Source organism: Salvelinus namaycush, chromosome 20 (genome assembly GCF_016432855.1).
Source record: "Salvelinus namaycush isolate Seneca chromosome 20, SaNama_1.0, whole genome shotgun sequence".
In the NCBI taxonomy this organism is placed as follows: domain Eukaryota; kingdom Metazoa; phylum Chordata; class Actinopteri; order Salmoniformes; family Salmonidae; genus Salvelinus; species Salvelinus namaycush.
Window position 1 is genome coordinate 31,128,267 of NC_052326.1, and position 26,181 is coordinate 31,154,447.

General features: G+C 41.9%; 1 protein-coding gene across 1 annotated transcript; it reads right to left on the minus strand.

Annotated features, from left to right (window-relative positions):
• Nucleotides 1-3,732: 3,732 nt before the first annotated feature.
• LOC120065234 (LETM1 domain-containing protein 1-like) lies at nt 3,733-17,206 on the minus strand. Its single transcript, XM_039016049.1, has 9 exons — nt 17,081-17,206; nt 14,024-14,157; nt 13,556-13,671; nt 13,186-13,268; nt 12,792-12,978; nt 12,230-12,331; nt 11,682-11,834; nt 11,154-11,250; nt 3,733-5,085 (listed from the first exon to the last, which is right to left on the minus strand). Exons 1-9 carry the CDS (start codon nt 17,200-17,202, stop codon nt 5,021-5,023), a joined length of 1,059 nt encoding a protein of 352 aa, XP_038871977.1. The 5' UTR covers nt 17,203-17,206; the 3' UTR covers nt 3,733-5,020.
• Between the last annotated feature and the right edge of the window lie 8,975 nt (nt 17,207-26,181).

Here is a 26,181-nt window from a genome sequence, read left to right on the forward strand (position 1 = left end):
TCTTGAAGGAGTTGTTGGCTGCTTTTCCTTCACTCTGTGGTCCAACTCATCCCAAACCACCTCAATTGGGTTGAGGTCGGGTGATTGTGGAGACCGGGTCATCTGATGCAGGACTCCATCACTCTCCTTCTTGGTCAAATAGCCCTTACACAGCCTGGAGGTGTGTTGGGTAATTGTCCTGTTGAAAAACAAATGATAGTCCCACTAAGCGCAAACCAGATGGGATGGCTTAGAGCTGCAGAATGCTGTGGTAGCCATGCTGGTTAAGTGTGCCTTGAATTCTAAATAAATCCCTGACGGTGTCACCAGTAAAGCACCCCCACACCTCCTCCGCCGTGCTTCATAGTGGGAACTACACATGCAGAGATTATCCATTCACCATCGACATGGCGATTGGAACCAAAAATTTCAAACTTTGACTCATCAGACCAAAGGACAGATTTCCACTGGTCTAATGTCCATTGCGTGTGTTTCTTGGCCCAAGCAAGTCTCTTCTTCTTATTGATGTCCTTTAGTAGTGGTTTCTTTGCAGCAATTTGACCATGAAGGCCTGATTCAGGCATTATCCTCTAAAAAGTTGATGTTGAGATGTGTCTGTTACTTGAACTCTGAAGCATTTATTTGGTCTGCAATTTCTGAGGCTGGTAACTCTAAGGCCAGCATACCGGAGTCACCTCTTCACTGTTGACGTTGAGACTGGTGTTTTGCGGGTACTATTTAATGAAGCTGCCAGCTGAGGACTTGTGAGGTGTCTGTTTCTCAAACTAGATCTCGAATGTACTGTCCTCTTGCTCAGTTGTGCACCGGAGCCTCCCAATCTTTTCTATTCTGGTTAGGGCCAGTTTCTGGCCATTTTGAGCCTGTAATCGAACCCACAAATACTGATGCTCCAGTCTAAAGGCGGCCAGTTTTATTGCTTCTTTAAAATCAGAACAACAGTTGTCAGCTGTGCGAACATAATTGCAAAATGGTTTTCTAATGATCAATTAGCCTTTTAAAATGATACATTTGGATTAGCTAACATAATGTGCCATTGGAACACAGGAGTGATGGTTGCTGATAATGTGCCTCTGTACGCCTATATAGATATTCTATAAAAAAAAAAATCTGCTGTTTCCAGCTACAATAGTAATTTACAACATTAAATGTCTACACTGTATTTTTGATCAATTTGATGTTATTTTAATGGACAAAAAAAGTGCTTTTCTTTCAAAAACAAGGACATTTCTAAGTGACCCCAAACTTTTGAACGGTAGTATGTATACAATTAAAATATTAATATTATACAGTGGACATCTAAGCCTAAAGGCCTATGCATGCAATGCCCTGATGCAATTTAATATTCAAATCTCTGAAAGCTGACCCGTGAGGTGGACAATTATTGTTTTTGGAAAGTTTAGGAAAGCTATGAAGTTTAGCATACACTACACATCAAAACACAAGGAAGTGTTTTTGTAATTTCTTATAGCTGTTTAAGGACACGTAAATGTGGCTCATTTGACCAACATCCCTCTGTTATTGATGGCGCTAGTTGCGCCAGGTCAGATCTGAATGCATATGGATGTCTGGTAAATTAAAATCTTCCCTGTCATGTTGTTCGACGCCAGATTTTTCAAGAGGAAACTCAAATGGTATATTGTTTTTATGAAGATTTTAGAATATTGGTATGAAAATCTGTCGCCAATTGGATGGAAACCTAGCTATAGACACCCTAAAGACTAGTCCAATGTCACTTCTTTATGCCTGCACATCAGGATTTACCAGCAGCCCTAAACATCTAAAGAATAAGCTACCAGCGAAACAAGCTTGTAAGAGTTATAATTAAAATCCCCCCTCATACTCATCTGGAGGTTGAGAATATTTTTGTCTATCTATGTAAATGTTTTGTATTTACAGTGCATTCTGAAAGTAAACCTTTTCCACATTTTGTTACATTACAGCCTTATTCTAAATTGATTCAATATTTTTTCCCCTCATCAATCTACACACAATACCCCATAATGACAATGCAAAAATAGTTTTGGGATTTTTTTGCAAATGTATTAAAAAATACTGTAAGTATTCATACCCTTTACTTAGTACTTTGTCTAAGCACCTTTGGCAGTGATTACAGCATGGAGTCTTCTTGGGTACTCTATAAGCTTAGCACACCTGTATTTTGGGAGTTTCTCCCATTCTTCTCTGCAGATCCTCTCAATCTCTTTCAGGTTGGATGGGGAGCGTCGCTGCACAGCTATTTTCAGGTCTATCCAGAGATGTTCGGGCTCTGGCTGGATCACTCAATGACATTCAGAGACTTGTCCCGAAGCCACTCCTGCGTTGTCTTGGCTATGTGCTTAGGGTCGTTGTCCTGTTGGAAGGTGAATCTTCGCCCCAGTCTGAGGTCCTGAGCGCTCTGGAGCAGTTTCTCCATCAAGGAGCTCTCTGTACTTTGCTCAGTTCATCTTTGCCTCGATCCTGACAAGTCTCCCAGTCCCTGCCGCTGAAAAAAATCCCCACAGCATGATGCTGCTACCACCATGCTTCACCGTAGGGATGGTGCCAGGTTTCCTCCAGACGTGACGCTTGGCATTCAGACCAAAGAGTTCAATCTTGGTTTCATCAGACCAGAGAATCTTGTTTCTCATGGTCTGACTCCTTTAGGTGCCTTTTGGCAAACTCCAAGTGGGCTGTCATGTGCCTTTTACTGAGGTGTGGCTTCCGTCTGGCCACTCTTCCATAAAGGCCTGATTGGTGGAGTGCTGCAGAGATGGTTGTCCTTCTGGAAGGTTCTTAGTCACCTCCCTGACCAAGGCCCTTCTCCCCCGATTGCTCAGTTTGGCCAGGCGGCCACTGTGTTCTTGGGGACCTTCAATGCTGCAGAATTTTTTGGGGTACCCTTCCCCAGATCGGTGCCTCGACACCCTGTCTAGGAGCTCTACGGACCATTCCTTCGACCTCACGGCTTGGTTTTTGCAATGACATGCACTTATTTTTCTATGGTATATTGGCGATCACACAATTTAATGTGCATCCCGCCACCTACTATGAGGGATGGAAACAGGATTCCTCCAAAAAACAAACAAAATAATTTACTAAATAAATAACTAAAAACAGATCTGATCCCTACACAGGCTCAATGAGAACCTGGGAGGGCAGGTCTTCCTGCACCAGTACCACTTGCAAGTCTTCCTTGAGTCCCAAAAACTTTTCTGCTGCAGCCACAATAATGTATAGTTTCTTCAACTGCTTTGAGACTTGCGCGGTACAGTTTATAACTGTGGCAATGAACACAAAATATTCCACCTTCTTAACACACAGGGTATCTTTTGTCTGGCAGCAAACATTTACTACCGGCTGCATCACTTGTTGTCTCAATTATTTTAATCACCTCGCATAGGAGATTTGATTGACCGCTCTAACTTTTGCCACCTCAAATTCCTTCACCCTTACAGGGCACTCCAGGAACTCAGGATCATGAAGCTCACCACAATTGCAACACTGTCATCTTTCTACACACCTTTCTTCAGTATACTCTGTTCGTATGCACACGCTTGAAACATGGTCAAATCCTTTACAATTCTTACACTGCAGTGGTTTGTGGACGAAAGCTCTTACATAACCAAGCTTCACATGCGTAGGTATTTGCTCTTTATCAAAAAACAGGACAGAATTTTCTTTTTCTCCATTCACCCAGCGGGTCAGATGCTGGGCACCAACCACTCCAGGAATTCTCTTCAGGTATTCAACTTGAACATCCGTCGTCACCCCTGAGATGACTCCTACTCTAAAGTTCAAAACACAACACTTCTGTTGTCTGGATTCTTTTAATGCCCACTGCAATCTCCCACTGTTCTTAAGAAATACAATTAATCAAAATAAGACCACTCCTGGCCTCTCCTACATTTGACACCTCAAACGGATTTCCTCACATACGCATCCTTACTCTTCCTGTCCTCACCGCACCCTCTTCTGGATATTTTGTCAGTCATGCCTTCTTTTGGGTAGTCGAAGATATTCAAACCTGTACCCCCATTACTGTTGCTCTCTATAGCAGCCTTTTCCCAAGAAAAACTGCTGAGCTTTGGAGCAGAACTTGATACATTGTTCTCTGGTTCGTGAATCAAGGGTTTGAAGTAGACAGAGATTGATGAGCATAGATACAGACAAAAGGTTTATAGATCCTGTAGTGTCATACACATGAACACTGTGCTTTTTTTTTTTGATTTACCTTATATTAGGTGAAACTAAATATGCACCTGCATCTTTTGGTTGCAATATGGTTTCCAGTGGTATGCTTGTTATAAATAAATTCAGATAATAAAAAAATGTAAACAAATGTCTCCTTGTGTCTCAAATTTATTACGGTAGGCCTATATAAATATGCACCTTAGACTGGTGTTCTGACAGACTATCATTTTACAATGCACCATACTTACCAAGTCAAGAAGTTAACTAAAGGGACACTTACATTAACACATAGAAAAATGTCCCATACTATCTCCTTGAAAGTATCAATATACAGCCCCACAGGACATTTATACATTTTGGAAGAGCAAGGTACAGCTGGGCTGCATTGGCATATCTGGGAACCCACTTCTATGCTGAACTGGGAACCCACTTCTATGCTGAACACCAGTTGGTAGACTGAAATGTTTGCATGCCAAATAAAAGTTTGAGTGTGTGCGAGCTTCTTCTTTTGAGTCACTTTATCCAGTGCATCTCTTTCCAATTCATTCCACAAGACATATGCGTGACGTCTATTGTGTGTGTGTACATACACGTGTGATTGCAACCAAATGTGTGACATCAATTGACTGGAATGAATAAAGACATACAGCACAGTAAAAGTCAATGTCATCCATGCACTGAATCATTGATTCTCTACATGGTAACAATTGACCAGTTTGGATCATTCTTTCCCTTTCTGTCCCAAGAAAATGAGATGACAATTGTCGCTGTTCCAATAGACTTTCTCGCCTGAGAGCAATTAATAAATATAAAAAAGTCTGGTTGCTGCTGCATGCTTTTGTTCCTCTGGTCAGGAGCTGGGGTAGTTTACTGAGAGCAGGACCATGTTGTGCAGCAGAAGAGATGTCTCTGATTCTAGAAAGCACAGAAAGAGACCCATAAGACAAGGATAGTGAATACTATCTGAGATTCATGAGTGACAATTGGAAAATAAAGAATTAACATTAATGTCAAATTCAATAATTTTCACAGCTCGACAGGCCGTAGCACCATCTGTGGAACTATACACTTCTAAATATTAATGAAGCTGAAGTTATCATTACTACAGTAAAAAAATGCATTAAAAAAAATTACTTTCAGGTGTTTGTGTGATAAAGAAATTAAATGGCTACTTTCTGGTATAGGCTACTTCAAAGCATTCAACACCATTGTAGCTATGAAATTATATAAAAATATATAATGACAGTCTTTTCATTAATCCCCAATAACTGTGAAGTGTAATATCTGTAATTACTATATAACCATATTTACCATGTCATTTCTTTTGTAAATACCAGGGCCCAGTTTCCCAAAAGCATCTTAGACTTTAGTTCATCATTAGAATTTTTGAAGGAGCATCGTTAAATCCCCTGACTGTTTCCCCAAAACCATCGTTACTCAAGTTACACTTAAACGCTTGTTATTTACAGACTGCCTTATACCACTTGTAGAACAGCTAAGTGCGATGTTAAATGCTTTTTATGCCCTTCCCCGCCACTTCATAAACTGAAGGAATCCACTAAACAGAGAATAAAGCTGTTTGTCTCTGACCACCGACAACTTGAGCGAAGTTAACTACAAATACAAAGTTGCAATGTCTTTGAAATTATTACAAACAAGTAACAATTGTGAAAATGGCGCCGACAGATAGTGCAGCCGTGCTTCCAGTTCCTAGGCAACTTTGCAGTACTGTTTTTTTGTGTTATTGCTTACATTATTATCCCTAATTTGTGTGTTATTACATACAGCCGGGAAGAACTTTTGGATATCAGAGCCGCGGTAACTCACCAGCATTACGACCAGGAATACGACTTTCCCGAATCGGATACTTTGTTCGTACCCCCCAGGGCAATTGAACTGATTCCAGAGGCTGATCCAAAACACAGGCGGAGAAGAGGTATTTGGAGTGGACTTCTAGTCCGACTCAGGAGGTGCGCAGACAACCCTCCGCTTCCCCAGTACATTACTCGCTAATGTTCAGTCTCTGGATAATAAAGTTGACGAGCATTTCCTTCCAGAGAGACAGATTGTAACACTCTGTTTCACAGAAACATGGCTCTCTCAGGATATACTGTCTGAGCCTGTACAATCAGTTGGGTTCTCAGTTCATCATGCAGACAGGAATAAGTATCTCTCCGGGAAGAAGGGCAGGGGTGTATGTTTCATGATTAACCACTCATGGTGTGATTGTGATAACATACAGGAACTCAAGTCCTTTTGTTCACCCGACCTAGAATACCTCAAATGCCGAATGTATTACCGCGTCGTGGACACCGACGTCTTGATTCCGGACAAGCTAAATACCTTCTTTGCCCGCTTTGAGGATAACAGTGCCACCGACGCGGCCCTCTACCAAGGACTGTGGGCTGTCCTCCGTGGCCGACGTGAGTAAGACATTTAAGCGTGTTAACCCTCGCAAGGCTGCTGGCCATTGTGTTTACGGACATATTCAATCTCTCCCTATCCCAGTCTGCTGTCCCCACATGCTTCAAGATGTCCAACATTGATTTCTTGGGTACAGGAACAAAGGTAACTGAACTAAATCACCCCGTAGCACTCACTTCTGTCATCATGAAATGCTTTGAGACTAGTCAAAGATCATATCACCTCTGACACCCCAGACCCACTTCAATTTGCTTACCGCACCAATAGATCCACAGACGATGCAATCGCCATCACACTGTACCCTGCACAATCCATCTGGACAAGTGGAATACCTATGTAAGAATGCTGTGCTATAAATCAACACCATTGTACCCTCCAAGCTCATCATTAAGCTCGGGGCCCTGAGTCTGAACCCTGCCCTGTGCAACTGGGTCCTGGACTTCCTGACGGGCCATCCCCAGGTGGTGAAGGTAGGAAACAACACCTCCCCTTCACTGATCCTCAACACAGGTGCCCCACAAGGGTGTGTGCTCAGCCCCCTCTTGTACTCCCTGTTCACCCATGACTGCGTGGCCACACACGCCTCCAACTCAATCATCAAGTTTGCAGATGACAACAGTAGTAGGCCTGATTACCAACAATGACAACACAGCCTACAGGGAGGTGGTGATGGCCCTGGGAGTGTAGTGCCAGGAAAATAACCTCTCACTCAATGTCAACAAAACCAAGGAGCTGATCGTGGACTTCAGGAAACAGCAGAGGGAGCACCCCCCATCCACAGAAGGTGGAAAGCTTCAGGTTCCTCGGCGTATACATCACTGACAAACTGAAATGATCCACCCACACAGACAGTGTGGTGAAGGCACAACAGCGCCTCTTCAACCTCAGGAGGTTGAAAAAAATTTGGCTTGGCACTTAAAGATAAACTTCTCCTTAATGCAACCGCTGTGTCAGGTTTCAAAAAAGCTTTACGGCGAAAGCACACCATGCGATAATCCGAGTACAGCGCACAGCCACCAAAACAAACCATACAGATACCCGCCAAGTTGTGGAGTCAACAAAAGTCAGAAATAGCGTTATAAATATTCATTTACCTTTGATCTTCATCGGAATGCACTCCCAGGAATCCCAGTTCCACAATAAATGATTGTTTTGTTCGATAAAGTCCATCTTTGTCCAAATACCTCCTTTTTGTTTGCACGTTTAGTTCACGAATCCAAAATGCAAAGCGGGGGCATTAAGTCCAGACTAAAAGTAAAAAAAGTTCCATTAAAGTTCGTAGAAACATGTCAAACGATGTATATAATCAATCTTTAGGATGTTTTTATCATAAATCTTCAATAATATTCCAACCGGACAATTCAGTTGTCATTAGAAAGGAAACGACCGTCGCGCTCACGGCCACTCCCGAGACTAAACTAAAGGCTTTCAGCCTGACCACTTGTTGAAACAGCTCTCCCCTTTCACAATAGAAGCCTGAAACAACTTTCTAAAGACTGTTGACATCTACTGGAAGCCTTAGGAAGTGCAATCTGACCCCATTTACACTGGATAGGCAATCACTTGAAAAACTACAAACCTCAGATTTCCCACTTCCTGGTTGGATTTTTCTCAGGTTTTTGCCTGCCATATGAGTTCTGTTATACTCAGACATTTTAACAGTTTTGGAAACTTTAGTGTTTTCTAGCTTCTGGACCTGAGTAACAGGCAGTTTACTCTGGGCACCTTATTCATCCAAGCTACTCAGTACTGCCCCCCGTTCCCAAATAAGTTAACCTCTCTGGGTTAGGGGGCAGTATTTTGACACCCGGATGAAAAGCGTGCCCAAAGTAAACTGCCTGTTACTCAGGCCCAGAAGCTAGGATATGTATATAATTGGTAGTTTTAGAAACTTTAGTGTTTTCTAAAACTGTTAAAAGTATGTCTGTGAGTATAACAGAGCTGATATGGCAGGCAAAACCCCAAGGACAAACCATCCCTCAAAAAACAAATTCAGCTTACCACTATTTTCAAGGGCTAGTACTATAATTATAAGCCCAAGCCCTCCCAATTTGCAGTTCCTAGGGCTTCCACTAGATGTCAACAGTCTTTAGAAAGAGTTTCATGCTGGTTTTTGGAAAAATGACCCGGAAATTGTAGTTTTTCTAGGTGACTCCCAATTTGGCTGTAGTGTTTCCAAGCGAGTGGAAGAAAGCGCGTTCTTTCTTATTTATCTCCGGTAATGAACATGCTATTCTCAGTCTTAAATTTTATAGTTTATTTGTGTATTAGGATACCTAAGATTTGATTATAAACGTTGTTTGACTTGTTTGGAAAAGTTAACATTAATGTTTGGGATTCATTTTGTATGCATTTTGATGGAGGGAAACTGAGTGGATTATTGACTGAAGCGCACCAGCTAAACTGAGTTTTTAATGGATATAAAAGGACATTATCGAACAAAAGGACCATTTGTGATGTAACTGGGACCTTTGAGTGCCAACAGAAGAAGATCAAAGGCATTTTTTATATTGCTATTTCTTACATTTGTGTCACACCTGCCTGGTTGAAATATGATTTCAATGTGTTTTTATGCGGGGTGCTGTCCTCAGATAAATCGCATGGTTTGCTTTCGCCGTAAAGCCTTTTTGAAATCTGACATGGCGGCTGGATTAACAAGAAGTTAAGCTTTATTTTGATGTATAACACATATATTTTCAAGAATGTTAAATATTTGAATTTAGTATTTTTGAATTTCGCACTCTGCAATTTCACTGGATGTTGGCCAGGTGGGACGCTACCGTCTCACATACCCTAGAGAGGTTAAAATCCTTAAACTTTTTTACAGATGCACAATTGAGAGCATCCTGTCGAGCTGTATCGCCGCCTGGTACTGCACCGCCTGCAACCGCAGGGCTCTCCAGAGGGTAGTGCGGTCTGCCCAACACATCACCGGGGGCAAACTACCTGCCCTCCAGGACACCTACAGCACAGGAAGGCCAAAAAGAAATCAAGGACAACAACCACCCAAGCCACTGCCTGTTCACCCCGCTATCATCCAGAAGGCGAGGTTATCAAAGCTGGGACCGAGAGACTGAAAAACAGCTTCTATCTCAAAGCCATCAGACTGTTAAACAGCCATCAGTAGCACCTTAGAGGCTGCTGCCCTATATACAGACTTGAATTCACTGGTCACTTTAATAATGTTTACATATTTTGCATTAATCATCTCATATGTATATACTGTATCTTAGTCTATGCTGCTCCGACATTGCTCATCCAAATATTTATATATTCTTGATTCCATTCCTTTACTTTGGATTTGTGTGTATTGTTAGATATTACTGCACTGCTGGAGCCAGAAACGAGCATTTCGCTACACCCACATCTACTAAAACACGTACAGTGGGGAGAACAAGTATTTGATACACTGCCGATTTTGCAGGTTTTCCTACTTACAAAGCATGTAGAGGTCTGTAATTTTTATCATAGGTACACTTCAACTGTGAGAGACGGAATCTAAAACAAAAATCCAGCAAATCACATCGTATGATTTTTAAGTAATACATTTGCATTTTATTGCATGACATAAGTATTTGATACATAAGAAAAGCAGAACTTAATATTTGGTACAGAAACCTTTGTTTGCAATTACCTCTACATGCTTTGTAAGTAGGAAAACCTGCAAAATCGGCAGTGTATCAAATACTTGTTCTCTCCACAGTATGTGACCAATACAATTAATAAAAAGATGCTTCAAATCAAAATGACTGCATTAAAAGATACAGTATAGGCTACATAGGCCAATATATTGATTTCAATATGACTGAAATATAATGTTCAGTCATTTGAGTTATTTTTTGCAAATTGTAGGCTACACTGTAAAAAACATTTTTGAAGTATGTAACAAAATGTGCCAAATCTGTGATATAGTACATTAACATAGGGTAAGCATAAAAATAAGCTGCCTCAATATTTGCAACCATATAAGTGGTCTCTCTCTAGGAGCTGATCCGTCATCATTATTGTGGAATAATTGCAATGTTAAGGTTAGATTTTAATGGAGATCGGTCTTTCGATCCTATCAGTATCGACACATGCTCCAACGAACGTTCTTTCTGCGCAGTGTTTTGGGAAACGCATGTTACATCTTCGGCTGTTGTAGGAACGATGCAACTTTAAAACCCTCATAGGCCTAGGTTCCATCGCTATCGGGAAACCGGGCCCAGGTCAATAGCATAATGCTGTATAGCAGGTGCACTGTGAAAGCCAGGATGTGCCATGATAAAAGTAGAGTGTATAGAGCAAACTGGCATTGTGAACCAACCTGTCATAAATATGACAGCAAGCAATCCCCGGTGTGTAAAACAGATCTGGGTTCAAATACTTTTTGAAGTCTTTCAAATATATTTGAGTGATTGCTTTAGCCCGCCTTGCGTGCCACGGGAGGGGTTTGCACTTTAGCGACAATTCTATTGGTTCCATCGCGCCAGGCAAGCTCAATTGAAAACCCCAAATATATGAAATTATTTAAAATAGTATTTGAACCCAAGTCTGCCTGTAAGTAAAACGTGTCAGACCTGTGAGCTGGGTAGACAGCTGAAGCCACTGGAGGAGCCACTCTCGACACTGGCTAGTGGTGAGGCTACTGGGATTGAGACCCCGCAGATAGCAGGCCTGGGGAAGTGGAGGGAGGAAGAGAAGCAGTGTATCACGCTTAAGATAAAACATTTCCCTTGTAAATTTGTAATTCTGATTTACCAAAGATTATTATGTATGTTTATTTTTTGTGCCATAAACCATACACTGGAGGATCAGCTAGCAGTTCCAACTGCTCTCTTATTTAGAATATAGTGCTACACCGGAGTTGTAGGTTTGCTTACTGCATCGGACAAATCTACTGAATACAAATTCTGCTTTGGGTAAAGGCATTTGCTTATTGATTTCTATCTAAAAATGACAGTGTTGAGACCCCTGACTTCTCTGATTGTCACTTGCTATTCCATTCCAACCCATTTGTATAGAGGGAGTACCATGTTGACTTTATTTAGATCTATAAATGGCAGTCTTGAGATGGGATTATATGGAGGTGTTGTGGGGAACCTGACCTCTCTAATCTCTGAGTCAGTGAGTTGGCCCTGTCCCAGTGTGTCTAGAGCCTGATCCAAGTAAAGCAGGTCCAGGGCTTTGACCCTCAGCCGTCGCCGGAGCAGGAACCCAGGGAGCCAGGGGTTCAGCAAGAGGTGGGAGCACAGCAGCCTCTGAGAGAGGGAACAATGGAATTAGAAGAGGATAAGAATATAGGAAGGGGGAAAGAAATGGGAAGAGGAAGCATGGGGAAAAATAAAGATCAGGAAAGAAAGAGAAGTGTAGAGAGGAATAAATGGGGAGAAAGAGTGAGAAAGACACCTGTCAGATGAATCATCCATGTGAATTGAATCCCCAAACAAATCAAAAAGGGTTAAAATAACCTGAAGCATATTGTGAAACCCAAGACCAAACACAGATGAAACAAAACTATTTTTATATAGGAATGACCCTCACTCTCCTAATCTGCTCTCTCCAAGTTTCTTATAAAACACAATTGCATAACGATATGAAATGCAATGCTCTTTACAAGCAGAGGCCCACTGAAATAAACACCAAAACTCCTTACCATGTGACCAGAGTCCATGCCTGTTAATCCCAGTGGTTGTCCGGAAAACACGCCTCTCACTGCACTGATGTCTTTCACACTGGGGTGAGCCCCACTCTGCACCTGCATAACAAACATTTCAAATCACCCCTCCCATTCTGCAGATACACACCAACTGGACCTGGCAGGACAGGTTCAACAGCATTCTCCACACAAAAAACACCCACTTACAGTCTTGTACTCTTTCATAACACAAAAGGCCTCAACCAATCACTGGTGTGAGAAGTTATCACACTATTATTAGCATGATATGGGTGTGGACCTTTCCCTTTAGCCATTAACACAATTTCTCACTGATCATCTATGTAATGATAATTAGTAAACACAGAATTGTATAGCTGGGATAACCCTTAGATGATCTGTAATATTTACATACACTGACAGTCTGGTTATGCATTTCAAAATTGTAATGAATCATTACCTACAGTATAGGCCTAGAATAAAATAAATGCATGGCAACTGTTTGAAATGTCCGTGTTAAATTAACAAACATGCTCAGAGTTTAAAGAGCTAAATGATTAACCTTGCTGATAAGAGTAAGCAGATGGCTGCGGAGGGTCCACTCTTTGATGTGAGGTATTGACCAGGCCACACCCTTCAGGATGTTCTCACGGTATCGGCATCTCTGCTCGTGGTACAACCTCTGGAAGTCCTGCTGCTGCTGCGGAGTCCACAGGTGACGAATCAGGAGCTGCCTAGGAAACAGGCACCTACCGAGGAGAGGGGACACATATCAGATTAGGGGTTGGAGGTAACCCATCATTCACCACTCATTTAATACCCCCCCCCAAAAAAGGCATTTTGGAAGCATGCATGACTCCCCTAAATGGACTTAATTTGCACTCTTTTCAATCAGTCTCTTAAAACTGTTAGCAAATGATAGTCAATATCAGGTTGGTTGATTCACAACAACTCACATAAGAGTGAAAACCAAAATGATGGCAAAAGGCGGGATAGATATTATCACCAGTGGAATGGCTTTTATCATGTCTTTGCGAAACTGCAAGAAAAAGATAGCGAAAGAGGTACAGACAGAAAGAGAGCATTACATTTGAATATTTTATCACGTTCTCTGCTGTAGAGTTTATGACAGTCATAAACTGCCTCTATGATATGTGCATCCCAAATGGCACCGTATTCCCTATAGTTAACTACTTTTGGCTAGAGGCCCTAGTCAAAAGTAGTGCACTATGTAGGGGATACAGTGCCATTTGGGACACAGTCAATGTGTCTACTGCACAAAATGTATGGCTGCCAGGGTGGAACTGCAAAGTGTGACTCACTGACCAGAATGATGGTCTCCATCTCACGGTAGGGCAGCTCTTTGAGTGAAACATCTTGAGTGAGCATTTTCATCCTTATCCTCTTCGTTTCCCTCACATCGTGTACCATGAGCTGAAATCCTGAACACAAAAACTTATTGCAAAAATGCTTCATCGTATTGCCTCAAAGAAAAACACAAATACACTTTGGGCAGCACAATCTAGCGGGAAAGGGGCTATCCAATTCCAACAGGAAAATGTTACAGCTGTAGACTGTCTATGGAGAAGTTGCACTGAGGTAACTAAGAAGTAGCTTGGTTGTTGCGTAGGGTTGCTTGCAACCTATGCATGTAAGTAATAATACATTATTTCTCGGGGGTGCTAAGCCTGTTCTTGAGGGGGCTTCAGCACCGTCAAACCCCTCCCTGGAGCTGCCCATGAGAAGTTGTCAGTTAGGCATTAGAGGGTGTTGTTTTGGTTAGGGGGTACTTACCTTTCACAAAGGTGGTATAAAGGATGTAGAGGCGGGGGAATCGATGTTCAAGGAATTTCTCATACCTCTCACTGGCTCTCTGAAATATGCCTTGTCTGCCCTGAGATAACGAGTAGTGCCTGCAGGATAATACACTATACAAGAGAGAGGGATATCAGATTTAGAGACAAATTACATTAAAAACACCTTGTGACATTGTGTTTTTGTTAGTCTCTCCCCTCATCATCCCAGTGTTCATAAAATAATTTGGTTCTGGGTTTCAAGATTATGTTTTTGTATACAGTGGGGAGAACAAGTATTTGATAACCTGCAAAATCGGCAGTGTTTCCTACTTACAAAGCATGTAGAGGTCTGTAATTTTTATCATAGGTACACTTCAACTGTGAGAGACGGAATCTAAAACAAAAATCCAGCAAATCACATCGTATGATTTTTAAGTAATTAATTTGCATTTTATTGCATGACATAAGTATTTGATACATCAGAAAAGCAGAACTTAATATTTGGTACAGAAACCTTTGTTTGCAATTACAGAGATCATACGTTTCCTGTAGTTCTTGACCAGGTTTGCACACACTGCAGCAGGGATTTTGGCCCCCTCCTCCACACAGACCTTCTCCAGATCCTTCAGGTTTCGGGGCTGTCGCTGGGCAATACGGACTTTCAGCTCCCTCCAAAGATTTTCTATTGGGTTCCGATCTGGAGACTGGCTAGGCCACTCCAGGACCTTGAGATGCTTCTTACGGAGCCACTCCTTAGTTGCCCTGGCTGTGTGTTTCGGGTCGTTGTCATGCTGGAAGACCCAGCCACGGCCCATCTTCAATGCTCTTACTGAGGGAAGGTTGTTGGCCAAGATCTCGCGATACATGGCCCCATCCATCCTCCCCTCAATACGGTGCAGTCGTCCTGTCCCCTTTGCAGAAAAGCATCCCCAAAGAATGATGTTTCCACCTCCATGCTTCACGGTTGGGATGGTGTTCTTGGGGTTGTACTCATCCTTCTTCCTCCAAACACGGCAAGTGGAGTTTAGACCAAAAAGCTCTATTTTTGTCTCATCAGACCACATGACCTTCTCCCATTCCTCCTCTGGATCATCCAGATGGTCATTGGCAAACTTCAGACGGGCCTGGACATGCGCTGGCTTGAGCAGGGGGACCTTGCGTGCGCTGCAGGATTTTCATCCATGACGGCGTAGTGTGTTACTAATGGTTTTCTTTGAGACTGTGGTCCCAGCTCTCTTCAGGTCATTGACCAGGTCCTGCCGTGTAGTTATGGGCTGATCCCTCACCTTCCTCATGATCATTGATGCCCCACGAGGTGAGATCTTGCATGGAGCCCCAGACCGAGGGTGATTGACCGTCATCTTGAACTTCTTCCATTTTCTAATAATTGCGCCAACAGTTGTTGCCTTCTCACCAAGCTGCTTGCCTATTGTCCTGTAGCCCATCCCAGCCTTGTGCAGGTCTAAAATGTATCCCTGATGTCCTTACACAGCTCTCTGGTCTTGGCCATTGTGGAGAGGTTGGAGTCTGTTTGATTGAGTGTGTGGACAGGTGTCTTTTATACAGGTAACGAGTTCAAACAGGTGCAGTTAATACAGGTAATGAGTGGAGAACAGGAGGGCTTCTTAAAGAAAAACTAACAGGTTTGTGAGAGCCGAAATTCTTACTGGTTGGTAGGTGATCAAATACTTATGTCATGCAATAAAATGCAAATTTATTACTTAAAAATCATACAATGTGATTTGCTGGATTTTTGTTTTAGATTCCTTCTCTCATAGTTGAAGTGTACCTATGATACAAATTACAGACCTCTACATGCTTTGTAAGTAGGAAAACCTGCAAAATCGGCAGTGTATCAAATACTTTTTCTCCCCACTGTATATATCCCATGTGATGTTTTGTAGTTGTATGAGGACAGGGAAGAGTTTAGTTTAGGACACCTAAGCGTATAAGGTTTCAGTGGAAATGTAATAGATTTCTGTTGACAATAATCTGCTTAACCTCTGGATGCAGCATAATGTGCTAGCCTGCAGGAGGATTGCAGGTTCACTTTCAATCCCTAGACACTGATTTAACCCACAAATGTCTCCTAAAAACAGGGAAAGAATTATCAATTTGGATGTGGTTATATGTTGTGAAATATGATGACTTTGCTGACTGAGTGGTCTTTGCTCTTTCACGTGCACCTGCAGCAGGGGGGAAAAAAATCACAAAATATAACAGGAAGGCAAATGTATTTGGTTACATTGTCACCTTTAAACAGTGCTGTTCTCAGGCATAAGCGGCATAACTGTCCGTTCTGCTTGTTAGTCACTGACAGTCACTCAATTAGCCCATGTCAGCTGACATTTTATAGATAGCTGGCTAGACTAACTTACCTAGCAATCGATTTTGTTAGTCACTTTAAAATCACATATCATAATAACATGGCATAAGTCATGGAAAAACGTGTAGAAAGCAGGAAATTAGCTTTACATTTTTCTTGTCATCCCATGGCAAAATGTGTAGAATTACAGGAAATTTGCTTTAAAACCGCAAAATGTTCACTCTGCCCCATGGAAAAATGTGTAGAATTGCAGAAAATGTTTTCTAACCCCATGGCGAGGCACTCTCCCCTCGCTTACCAAAATGGTTTCCACTATCTTCTATAGGCATAAAGTCAGATTTCATACACAAAAACTAAATGAGCACATAACAAAATATATTCTTTCTGGTCTTAATACGGTTAGGCTTAGCCATAAAGTTAGCAGTGTGGTTAAGGTTAGGTTTTAAATCAAATTTTAATTAGATATAGAAGACCGGAGTTTATGCCTTTGTGGCTATAGAAGCTAACGTTAGTACCGACCACCAGAAACTGCCCGGCGTTTAAGACGAGAAGGCTGCATGCCAATGCTGTTAGCGACATTGTTTATTTCGCGTGCTTGCAACATTAGAATGATCACTGTTAGCCCTAGCTGGAAAGACAAGAGAGAATAACCAACGACAATTACCGACAAAACATTTCGAGTAGGCTAGCTACTCTCCATCTTCCAGTGACATTCGAGTTATTCAGTACCTTAATCTGGAGTAGGCTAATATTGGAGTGTATGTCGACACGGTTGAGATCCCTTGAAATGGATAACTGCATCGTATTATCGTTGTAACACAGCATTGGACCCCTCTCTTGCACAGCGCCATGGTGGTTTTTACACTGCAGGGTGCGTCAATGAGGGGGTTCGATTAATCCCGCCCGGGCGCCCGTATTGGCGTGTTTTGCGTCGGCTGAATGTTGATTGCATTCGATTTAGAACCGGGCTGCCTCCCGGTCGACTCAAAAGTAAAGTATTTACGCGCGTGTTGTAATTAGTAGGATTCAGTGTTTCGCCATTCAAACGTGATTGTCTTCATTGGGAAGGCTTGAATTCATTTCAAGGCGCTTTATTGGCATGGGAAACATGTTAACATTGCCAAAGCAAGTGAGGTAGATAATATACAAAAGTGAAACAAACAATAAAAATGAACAGTAAACATTACACTCAGAAGTTCCAAATGAATAAAGACATTTCAAATGTCATATTATGTTTAAATACAGTGTTGTAATGATGTGCAAATGGTTAAAGTACAAAAGGGAAAATAAATAAACATAAATATGGGTTGTATTTACAATGGTGTTTGTTCTTCACTGGTTGCCCTTTTCTTGTAGCAACAGGTCACACATCCTGCTGCTATGATGACACACTGGTATTTCACCCAGTAGATATGGGAGTTTATCAAAATCTGGTTTGTTTTCAAATTCTTTGTGGATCTGTGTAATCTGAGGGAAATATGCGTCTCTAATATGGTCATACGTTTGGCAGGAGGTTAGGTAGTGCAGCTCAGTTTCCACCTCATTTTGTGGGCAGTGTGCACATAGCCTGTCTTCTATTGAGAGCCTGGTCTGCCTACGGCGGCCTTTCTCAATAGCAAGGCTATGCTCACTGAGTCTGTAGATTGTCAAAGCTTTCCTTAAGTTTGGGTCAGTCACAGTGGTCAGGTATTCTGCCACTGTGTACTCTCTCTTTAGGGCCAAATAGCATTCTAGTTTGCTCACTTTTTTGTTAATTCTTTCCAATGTGTCAAGTAATTATCTTTTTGTTTTCTCATGATTTGGTTGGGTCTAATTGTGTTGCTGACCTGGGGCCTAATTCGGCTCTGTATACATTATTTGGTGTTTTACGTTGTACACTGAGGATATTTTTGCTGAATTCTGCATGCAGAGTCTCAATTTGGTGTTTGTCCCATTTTGTAAATTCTTGGTTGGTGAGCGGACCCCAGACCTCAACCATAAAGGGCAATGGGTTTCTATAACTGATTCAAGTATCTTTAACCAGATCCTAATTGGTATGTCAAATTTTATGTTCCTTTTGATGGCATTGAAGGCCCTTCTTGCCTTGTCTCTCAGATCGTTCACAGCTTTGTGGAAGTTACCTGTGGCGCTGATGTTTAGGCCAAGGTATGTATAGTTTTTGTGTGCTCTAGGGCAACGGTGTCTTGATGGAATTTGTATTTGTGGTCCTGGCGACTGGACCTTTTTTGGAACACCATTATTTTGGTCTTACTGAGATTTACTGTCATTGCCCAGGTCTGGCAGAATCTGTGCAAAAAATCTAGGTGCTGCTCTAGGCCCTCCTTGGTTGGTGACAGAAGCACCAGATCATCAGCAAACAGTAGACATTTGACTTCAGATTCTAGTAGGGTTAGGCTGCAGACTGTTCTAGTGCCCTCGCCAATTTGTTGATATATATGTTGAAGAGGGTGGGACTTAAGCTGCATCCCTGTCTCACCCCACGGCCCTGTGGGAAGAAATGTGTGTTTTTTGCCCATTTTAACCGCACACTTGTTGTTTGTGTACAGTACATGGATTTTATAATGTCGTATGTTTTTCCCCCAACACCACTTTCCATCAATTTGTATAGGAGACCCTCGTGCCAAATTGAGTCAAAGGCTTTTTTGAAATCAACAAAGCATGAGAAGACTTTGCCTTTGTTTTGGTTGGTTTGTTTGTCAATTAGGGTGTGTAGGGTGATAATATGGTAAAAAGCCAATTTGACATTTGCTCAGTACATTGTTTTCACTGAGGAAATGTACGAGTCTGCTGTTAATGATAATGCAGAGGATTTTCCCAAAGTTGCTGTTGACGCATATCCCACGGTAGTTATTGGTGTCAAATTTGGCTCCACTTTTGTGGATTGGGGTGATCAGTCCTTGGTTCCAAATATTGGGGAAGATGCCAGAGCTGAGGATGATGTTAAAGAGTTTAAGTATAGCCAATTGGAATTTGTTGTCTGTATATTTTATCATTTCATTGAGGATACCATCAACACCACAGGCCTTTTTGGGTTGCAGTTTTTTTTTTTTTTTGTCCTGTAGTTCATTCAAGGTAATTGGATAATCCAGTGGGTTTTGGTAGTCTTTAATAGTTGATTCTAAGATTTGTATTTGATCATGTATATGTTTTTGCTGTTTGTTCTTTGTTATAGAGCCAAAAAGTTTGGAGAAGTGGTTAACCCATACATCTCCATTTTGGATAGATAATTATTTGTGTTGTTTGTTTAGTGTTTTCCAATTTTCCCAGAAGTGATTAGTCTATGGATTCGTCAATTACATTGAGCTGATTTCTGACATGCTGTTCCTTCTTTTTCTGTAGTGTATTTCTGTATTGGTTTTGTGATTCACCATAGTGAAGGCATAGACTGGGTCTCTATGTTTTCTGGGTCTCTATGTTTTTGGTTGGACAGGTTTCTCAATTTCTATCTTAGGTTTTTGCATTCTTCATCAAACCATTTGTCATTGTTGTTTATTTTCTTCGGTTTTCTGTTTGACATTTTTAGATTTTTAGATTTGATAGGGAAGCTTTATCTGCCTTCCCAATAAAAACGAGTTAGACAATTCTAAAATGTATTGAATGGAAAAATATATGTTGGTTGTTTCTGGATGATGCACCATGCAGCCTTGTTGACAAAATGACCGAGTACTGTTCCCCGCTTTTGCCCGATGACGAGATGGGCATATGCCCGGTGCCCCGCGGCTCAGCATAATCGAATCAGCACATTAAAACCGCCGTCGCCACTCGCCCGTCGCCGTGCGTGAAAGTACAAGCGACCCATAGAGATGTATGGCAACGGTGATCTGTCCCATAATAGCTTCTGTGACCGGAAGGGCAGCGCCATTGAGGCTGTATACATTTTTAAGTAGTCCATTTTCTTCTTCTACTACTATTATGATGTAATATCATGTTATCTCAGCATGTAGGCCACATTTGTCTAAATATTAAACTGAATGAACTTGTAGGGACACTAAATAGCCAGCAGATAGCAATCTTGTACATCACATCAGGCTGAGCTGCTGCCACTAGTTACCACAGCCACAAAGTCATAATTATGGCTAAACCCCACCCATTTCTACAATTTATCTTTTTAAAATCTGATTTGAACCCTAACCTTATCCATAACCATAAACACACTGCTAACCTTATGCCTAACCCTAAACTTAAATTACATTTTTGTTGTCATACATTTTTACGACACAGACAATTTTGACTTTGTGGCTCTGGTAACTAGTGACAACCACTGAGTAGGGCAGTCTGCAAAAATGAGTTGGCCTAGATGTTGCCCACTGATGCGCTCTAGACTAGTTATTATAGGTGAAGACCTTGGGGTCAGAATAAGTAATTGTAAATACAAATTCAGAGTGAAGTATTAATGTAACTTATAATGTAGGATATTCAGTTGGTACCTGACACTGCTTTAATAAAATTATATACAGGGGAATTTGAACCATAAGATGAGGGTGAGGTGAGACACTAGCTATAAGTGAGATACTTGCCTATAGCTGATGCAACAGTACAATGCTGGCTTTAGCATGCAGTTGATCTAAACTAGACACTGGTGGAGGGCCTGGTTCAGAGAGCGTGTCACTAGAATGAGCCGCAGTGCGTCCAGGGGACAGCCTGTCCCTCGAGTTTATCGGCCATGCGATATCTCTATCTTGGATCTATATTGGTCCCTGACTGAGCATCGCAGGGGAAGATTTGTAGTGGCTAGTTCCGAGAAAGTCCTAGGACCTAGTGGGTATCTCATGATGTGGTTGGAAAAGTTACAATATGTACACACTAAGCTCTCCCAGGCAACATCTGCTATATTTTAATATTGTAGAGAAAACAAGGCAGTGTGTATTTTGAGGATATTACCTGGTTTTTGATCATCATCTATAACTTCACCATGATGTTTTTTTCTTCAGTCTATGGTTTTTGACTGTCATTGATATGTTACAACTGAAGAACTAACTATTTTAGTGCAAACTGTAAATGGACAAATGCAAATGCTATGAATAAAGTATCAAGTGATATTTGCAAATGAATGAAATTGAAAATGACCTAACCTTGACAGTTCTAGCATCAATTATGCCAGTCAAATGGAAGATGATCATTGAATGAAGATACAGATCTTAATTTCTCCTGCAACAGGGTGATGAAATTAAGATCTTACATCTGCAAAGGCCCAACAACATTATTTGTATAGGCTTTGTGCACTGGAGTTCCCCACAGGCCTTTTTGACGACCGACCGCTAGTGGTGTTGCCATCCAAATGTGGTAGTGATTACCAAGCACAGAGAGCGCTAATCCACGGAGGGTCCTTGCCGCCAACACACACTCTGTCACTTCTAAGTGGCATTATTGATTCCATGTGATGAAGCTCTATTTTTAAAGCCAGGACAAGGCTAATATTGGAAACATTCTTATGATACCCACCCATCCCCGAGCCTTTTACCCCTTTGCCACTCCTCCTTCCTCCCCATCGTCTGCGAAGATAAAATGTGAGTTACATTACCGTTACATTACTGACTACAATTTTGGACACAAGGAGATGCAGCCGAGCTCTAGTTTGTATCCAAGGTACATGTGCCACCTGCTGATTGTTATTTTCAAGCTGAACTGTCAAAGTTAGTTGAGAAAATATTCAGCAACTCTTGGTAGGCCAAGGTAGTATTCCTTTTAAAGGAATATTCCATTGTCATGAATGAATACATTCACCAAATATAGATTTTTCAAGCAATCTTCATATCATCAGTTTGGTCAACTTTGCATTGTTTGCTTAATTTTGGATTTTAACCTAATTTTACGGTCGTGGTCAAGGTCAAGTGCCTGGGGCAACGTTACACAAGGATATGCTGCCTAGTCCTAGTTTGCATAGGAATGTTAAGTCCGCTGTAACATAAATAAAAGTTAACATTGGTGTTCCCTTATGTGTTCCGAACGCACTAGATGACCAGTTCTTATAGCCTTTAGGCGTACCCTTATCCTACTCCTCCTCTGTTCCTCTGGTGATGTAGAGGTTAACCCAGGCCCTGCAGCCCCCAGCACCACTCCCAGTCCCCAGGTGCTCTCATTTGTTGACTTCTGTAACCGTAAAAGCCTTGGTTTCATGCATGTTAACATTAGAAGCCTCCTCCCTAAGTTTGTTTTATTAACTGCTTTAGCACACTCTGCCAACCCTGATGTCCTAGCCGTGTCTGAATCCTGGCTTAGGAAGGCCACCAAAAATCCAGAAATGTCCATCCCCAACTACAACATTTTCCGACAAGATAGAACTGCCAAAGGGGGCGGAGTTGCCACCCACTGCAGAGATAGCCTGCAGAGTTCTGTCATACTATCCAGGTCTATGCCCAAACAATTCGAGCTTCTTGTCACGCCCTGACCTTAGAGAGCCTTTTTATGTCTCTATTTGGTTTGGTCAGGGTGTGATTTGGGTGGGAATTCTATGTTCTTTATTTCTATGATTTGTGTTTCTATGTTTTGGCCGGGTATGGTTCTCAATCAGGGACAGCTGTCTATTGTTGTCTCTGATTGGGAATCATACTTAGGCAGCATGTTTTGCCACCTCAGGTTGTGGGATGTTGTTTTTGTTAGCTCTGTGTAGCCTTCAGAACGTGACGTTCGTTGTTCTTTTGTTGTTTTGTTCGGTTTTAATAAAGAAGCATGAACACGTACCACGCTGCACCTTGGTCTCATCCTTCCGACGAGCGTTACACTTCTACTTTTAAAAATCCACCTTTCCAGAAACAAGTCTCTCACCGTTGCCGCTTGGACACCATATGTGAATTTATTGCCCCCCATCTATCTTCAGAGGTCGTACTGTTAGGTGACCTAAACTGGGATATGCTTAACAACCCGGCTGTCCTACAATCTAAGCTAGATGCCCTCAATCTCACAAAAATTATCAAGGAATTTACCAGGTACAACCCTAAATCCGTAACCATGGGCACCCTCTTAGATATTTTAAAAAACATTTATTTTAACCTTTATTTAACTAGACAAGTCAGTTAAGAACAAATTCTTCTTTTCAATGACAGCCTACAAACAGTTCAGGGGCAGAATGACAGATTTTTACCTTGTCAGCTCAGGGATTTGATCTTGCAACCTTTTGATTACTAGTCCAACGCTCTAACCACTAGGCTACCTGCCACCCCAATCATCCTGACCAACTTGCCCTCTAAATATACCTCTGCTGTCTTCAACCAGGATCTCAACGATCACTGCCTCAATGCCTGCGTCCGTAATGGGTCCGCGGTCAAACGACCACCCTTCATCACTGTCAAACGCTCCCTAAAACACTTCAGCGAGCAGGCCTTTCTAATCGACCTGGCCTGGGTATCCTGGAAGGATATTGACCTCATCCCGTCAGTAGAGGATGCCTGGTTGCTCTTTACAAGTGCTTTCCTCACCATCTTAAATAAGCATGCCCCATTCAAAAAATGTAGAAATAAGAACAGATATAGCCCTTGGTTCACCCCAGACTTGACTGCCCTTGACCAGCACAAAAACATCCTGTGGCGTTCTGCATTAGCATCGAATAGCCCCCGTGACAGGCAACTTTTCAGGGAAGTCAGGAACCAATATACACAGTCAGTTAGGAAAGCTAAGGCTAGCTTTTTCAAACAGATATTTGCATCCTGTAGCACTAATTACAAACAGTTTTGGGACACTGTAAAGTCCATGGAGAATAAGATCACCTCCTCCCAGCTGTCCACTGCACTGAGGCTAGGAAACACTGTTACCACCAATAAATCTACGATAATCTATAATTTCAATAAGCATTTTTCTACGTCTGGCCATGCTTTCCACCTGGCTACCCCTACCCCGGCCAACAGCTTTGCGCCCCCTGCAGCAACTTGCCCAAGCCCACCCCCCCGCTTCTCCTTCACCCAAAGCCAGACAGCTGATGTTCTGATAGAGCTGCAAAATCTGGATCCCTACAAATCATACAACACTCCTTCCGTGGCCTCCAACTGCTTTTAAATGCTAGTAAAACTAAATGCATGCTCTTCAACCGATTGCTGCCCGCACCCGCCCGCCCGACTAGCATCACTACTTTGGACGGTTCTGACTTAGAATATGTGGACAACTACAAATACCTAGGTGTCTGGTTAGACTGTAAACTCTCCTTTCAAACTCACATTAAGCATCTCCAATCAAAAATTAAATCTAGAAACGGCTTCCTATTTCGCAACAAAGCCTCCTTCACTCATGCTGCTAAACATACTCTCGTAAAACTGACTATCCTACCAATCCTTGACTTCAGCGATGTCATCTACAAAATAGCCTCCAACATTCTACTCAGCACTGGATGTAGTCTATCACAGTGCCATCCGTTTTGTCACCAAAGCCCCATATACTACACACCACCGCGACCTGTATGCTCTCGTTGGCTGGCCCTCGCTACATATTCGTCGCCAAACCCACTGGCTCCAGGTCATCTATAAGTCTATACTAGGTAAAGCTCCGCCTTATCTCAGCTCACTGGTCACCATAGCAACACCCACCGGTAGCACGCGCTCCAGCAGGTATATTTCACTGGTCATCTTCAAAGCCAACACTTCCTTTGGCCGCCTTTTCTTCCAGTTCTCTGCTGCCAATGACTGGAACGAATTGCAAAAATCACTGAAGCTGGAGTCTTATATCTCCCTTTCTAACTATAAGCATCAGCTGTCAGAGCAGTTTACCGATCACTGTACCTGTACACAGCCAATCTGTAAATAGCACACCCAACTACCTCATCCCCATATTGTTATTTATCTTCTTGCTCTTTTGAACCCCAGTATCTCTACTTGCACATCATCATCTGCACATCCATCACTCCAGTGTAAATGCTATAATATCTATGGCCTATTTATTGCCTTACCTCCCAACTCTTCTATATTTGCACACACTGTACATAGAACTATCTATCGTGTTGTTGACTGTATGTTTGTTTATGTGTATCTCTGTGTTGTTTTTGGCGCTTTGCTTTGTCCTGGCCAGGTCGCAGTTGTAAATGAGAACTTGTTCTCAACTGGCCTACCTGGTAAAAAAAAAAAAATGTGTGGTCCCTCAGCTAAAATGTGAATCAGTTAGAAGAGGAACTTCAGTTCCTTTATTGAAGGGTTTGCGCCTGGCTTTGGAGGAGAAGTGAGAGAACCAATGTTAGACTAATGCTGTCTCACTTCATACTTACATTTGATGACCGTGACTGAGCATGTTGTCCACAGCAGCTGGGTTCGGTGACGGTTCAGACCCATTTATCACAGTTTAATGTCTCATGATAATTCTCCTTTAACAGAGATGCATTCTAAATAGCACCCTATTCCCTATTTAGTGTACTCCTTTTGACCATGGTGAATAGGGTGCCATTTGCGGCGCATACTGAAGCTGTCTCCTTCCTCACTGACCTGCATATTCAGTAACCAAATAAAATCACATTTTATTTGTCACGTGCTTCTTAAACAACAGGTGTAGACTAACAGTGAAATGCTTACTCACGGGTCCTTCCCAACAATGCAGAGAGAAGAAAATAGAGAAATAATAGAAAAAACAGGTAATAAAAATAGTTATAATAATGCACAATGAGTAACAATAACATGGCTATATACACGGGGCACCAGTACCAAGTCGATGTGCAGGGGTATGAGGTAATTTAGGTAGATATGTACATACAGTATAACTAAGAATAAAGTGACAGATAATAAACAGTAGCAGCAGCGTACTGTATGTGATGAGTCAAAAAAATGTGTGCAAAAAAGGTCAATGCAGATAGTCCGGGTAGTTATTTGGGTAGCTATGTTACTAACTATTTAGCAGTCTTATGGCTTGGGTGTAGAAGC

Bases quoted from the DNA above. Each gene is read 5' to 3' on its own strand.
- LOC120065234 (XM_039016049.1), bottom strand. From the start codon at position 17,202: ATGGCGCTGTGCAAGAGAGGGGTCCAATGCTGTGTTACAACGATAATA. The intron at 12,979-13,185 runs GTGAGTTGTTGT...TCTCCTCGGTAG, and splicing joins ATTTTGGTTTTCACTCTTAT to GTGCCTGTTTCCTAGGCAGC. The intron at 11,251-11,681 runs GTCAGGTTCCCC...CCACTTCCCCAG, and splicing joins CTGACTCAGAGATTAGAGAG to GCCTGCTATCTGCGGGGTCT.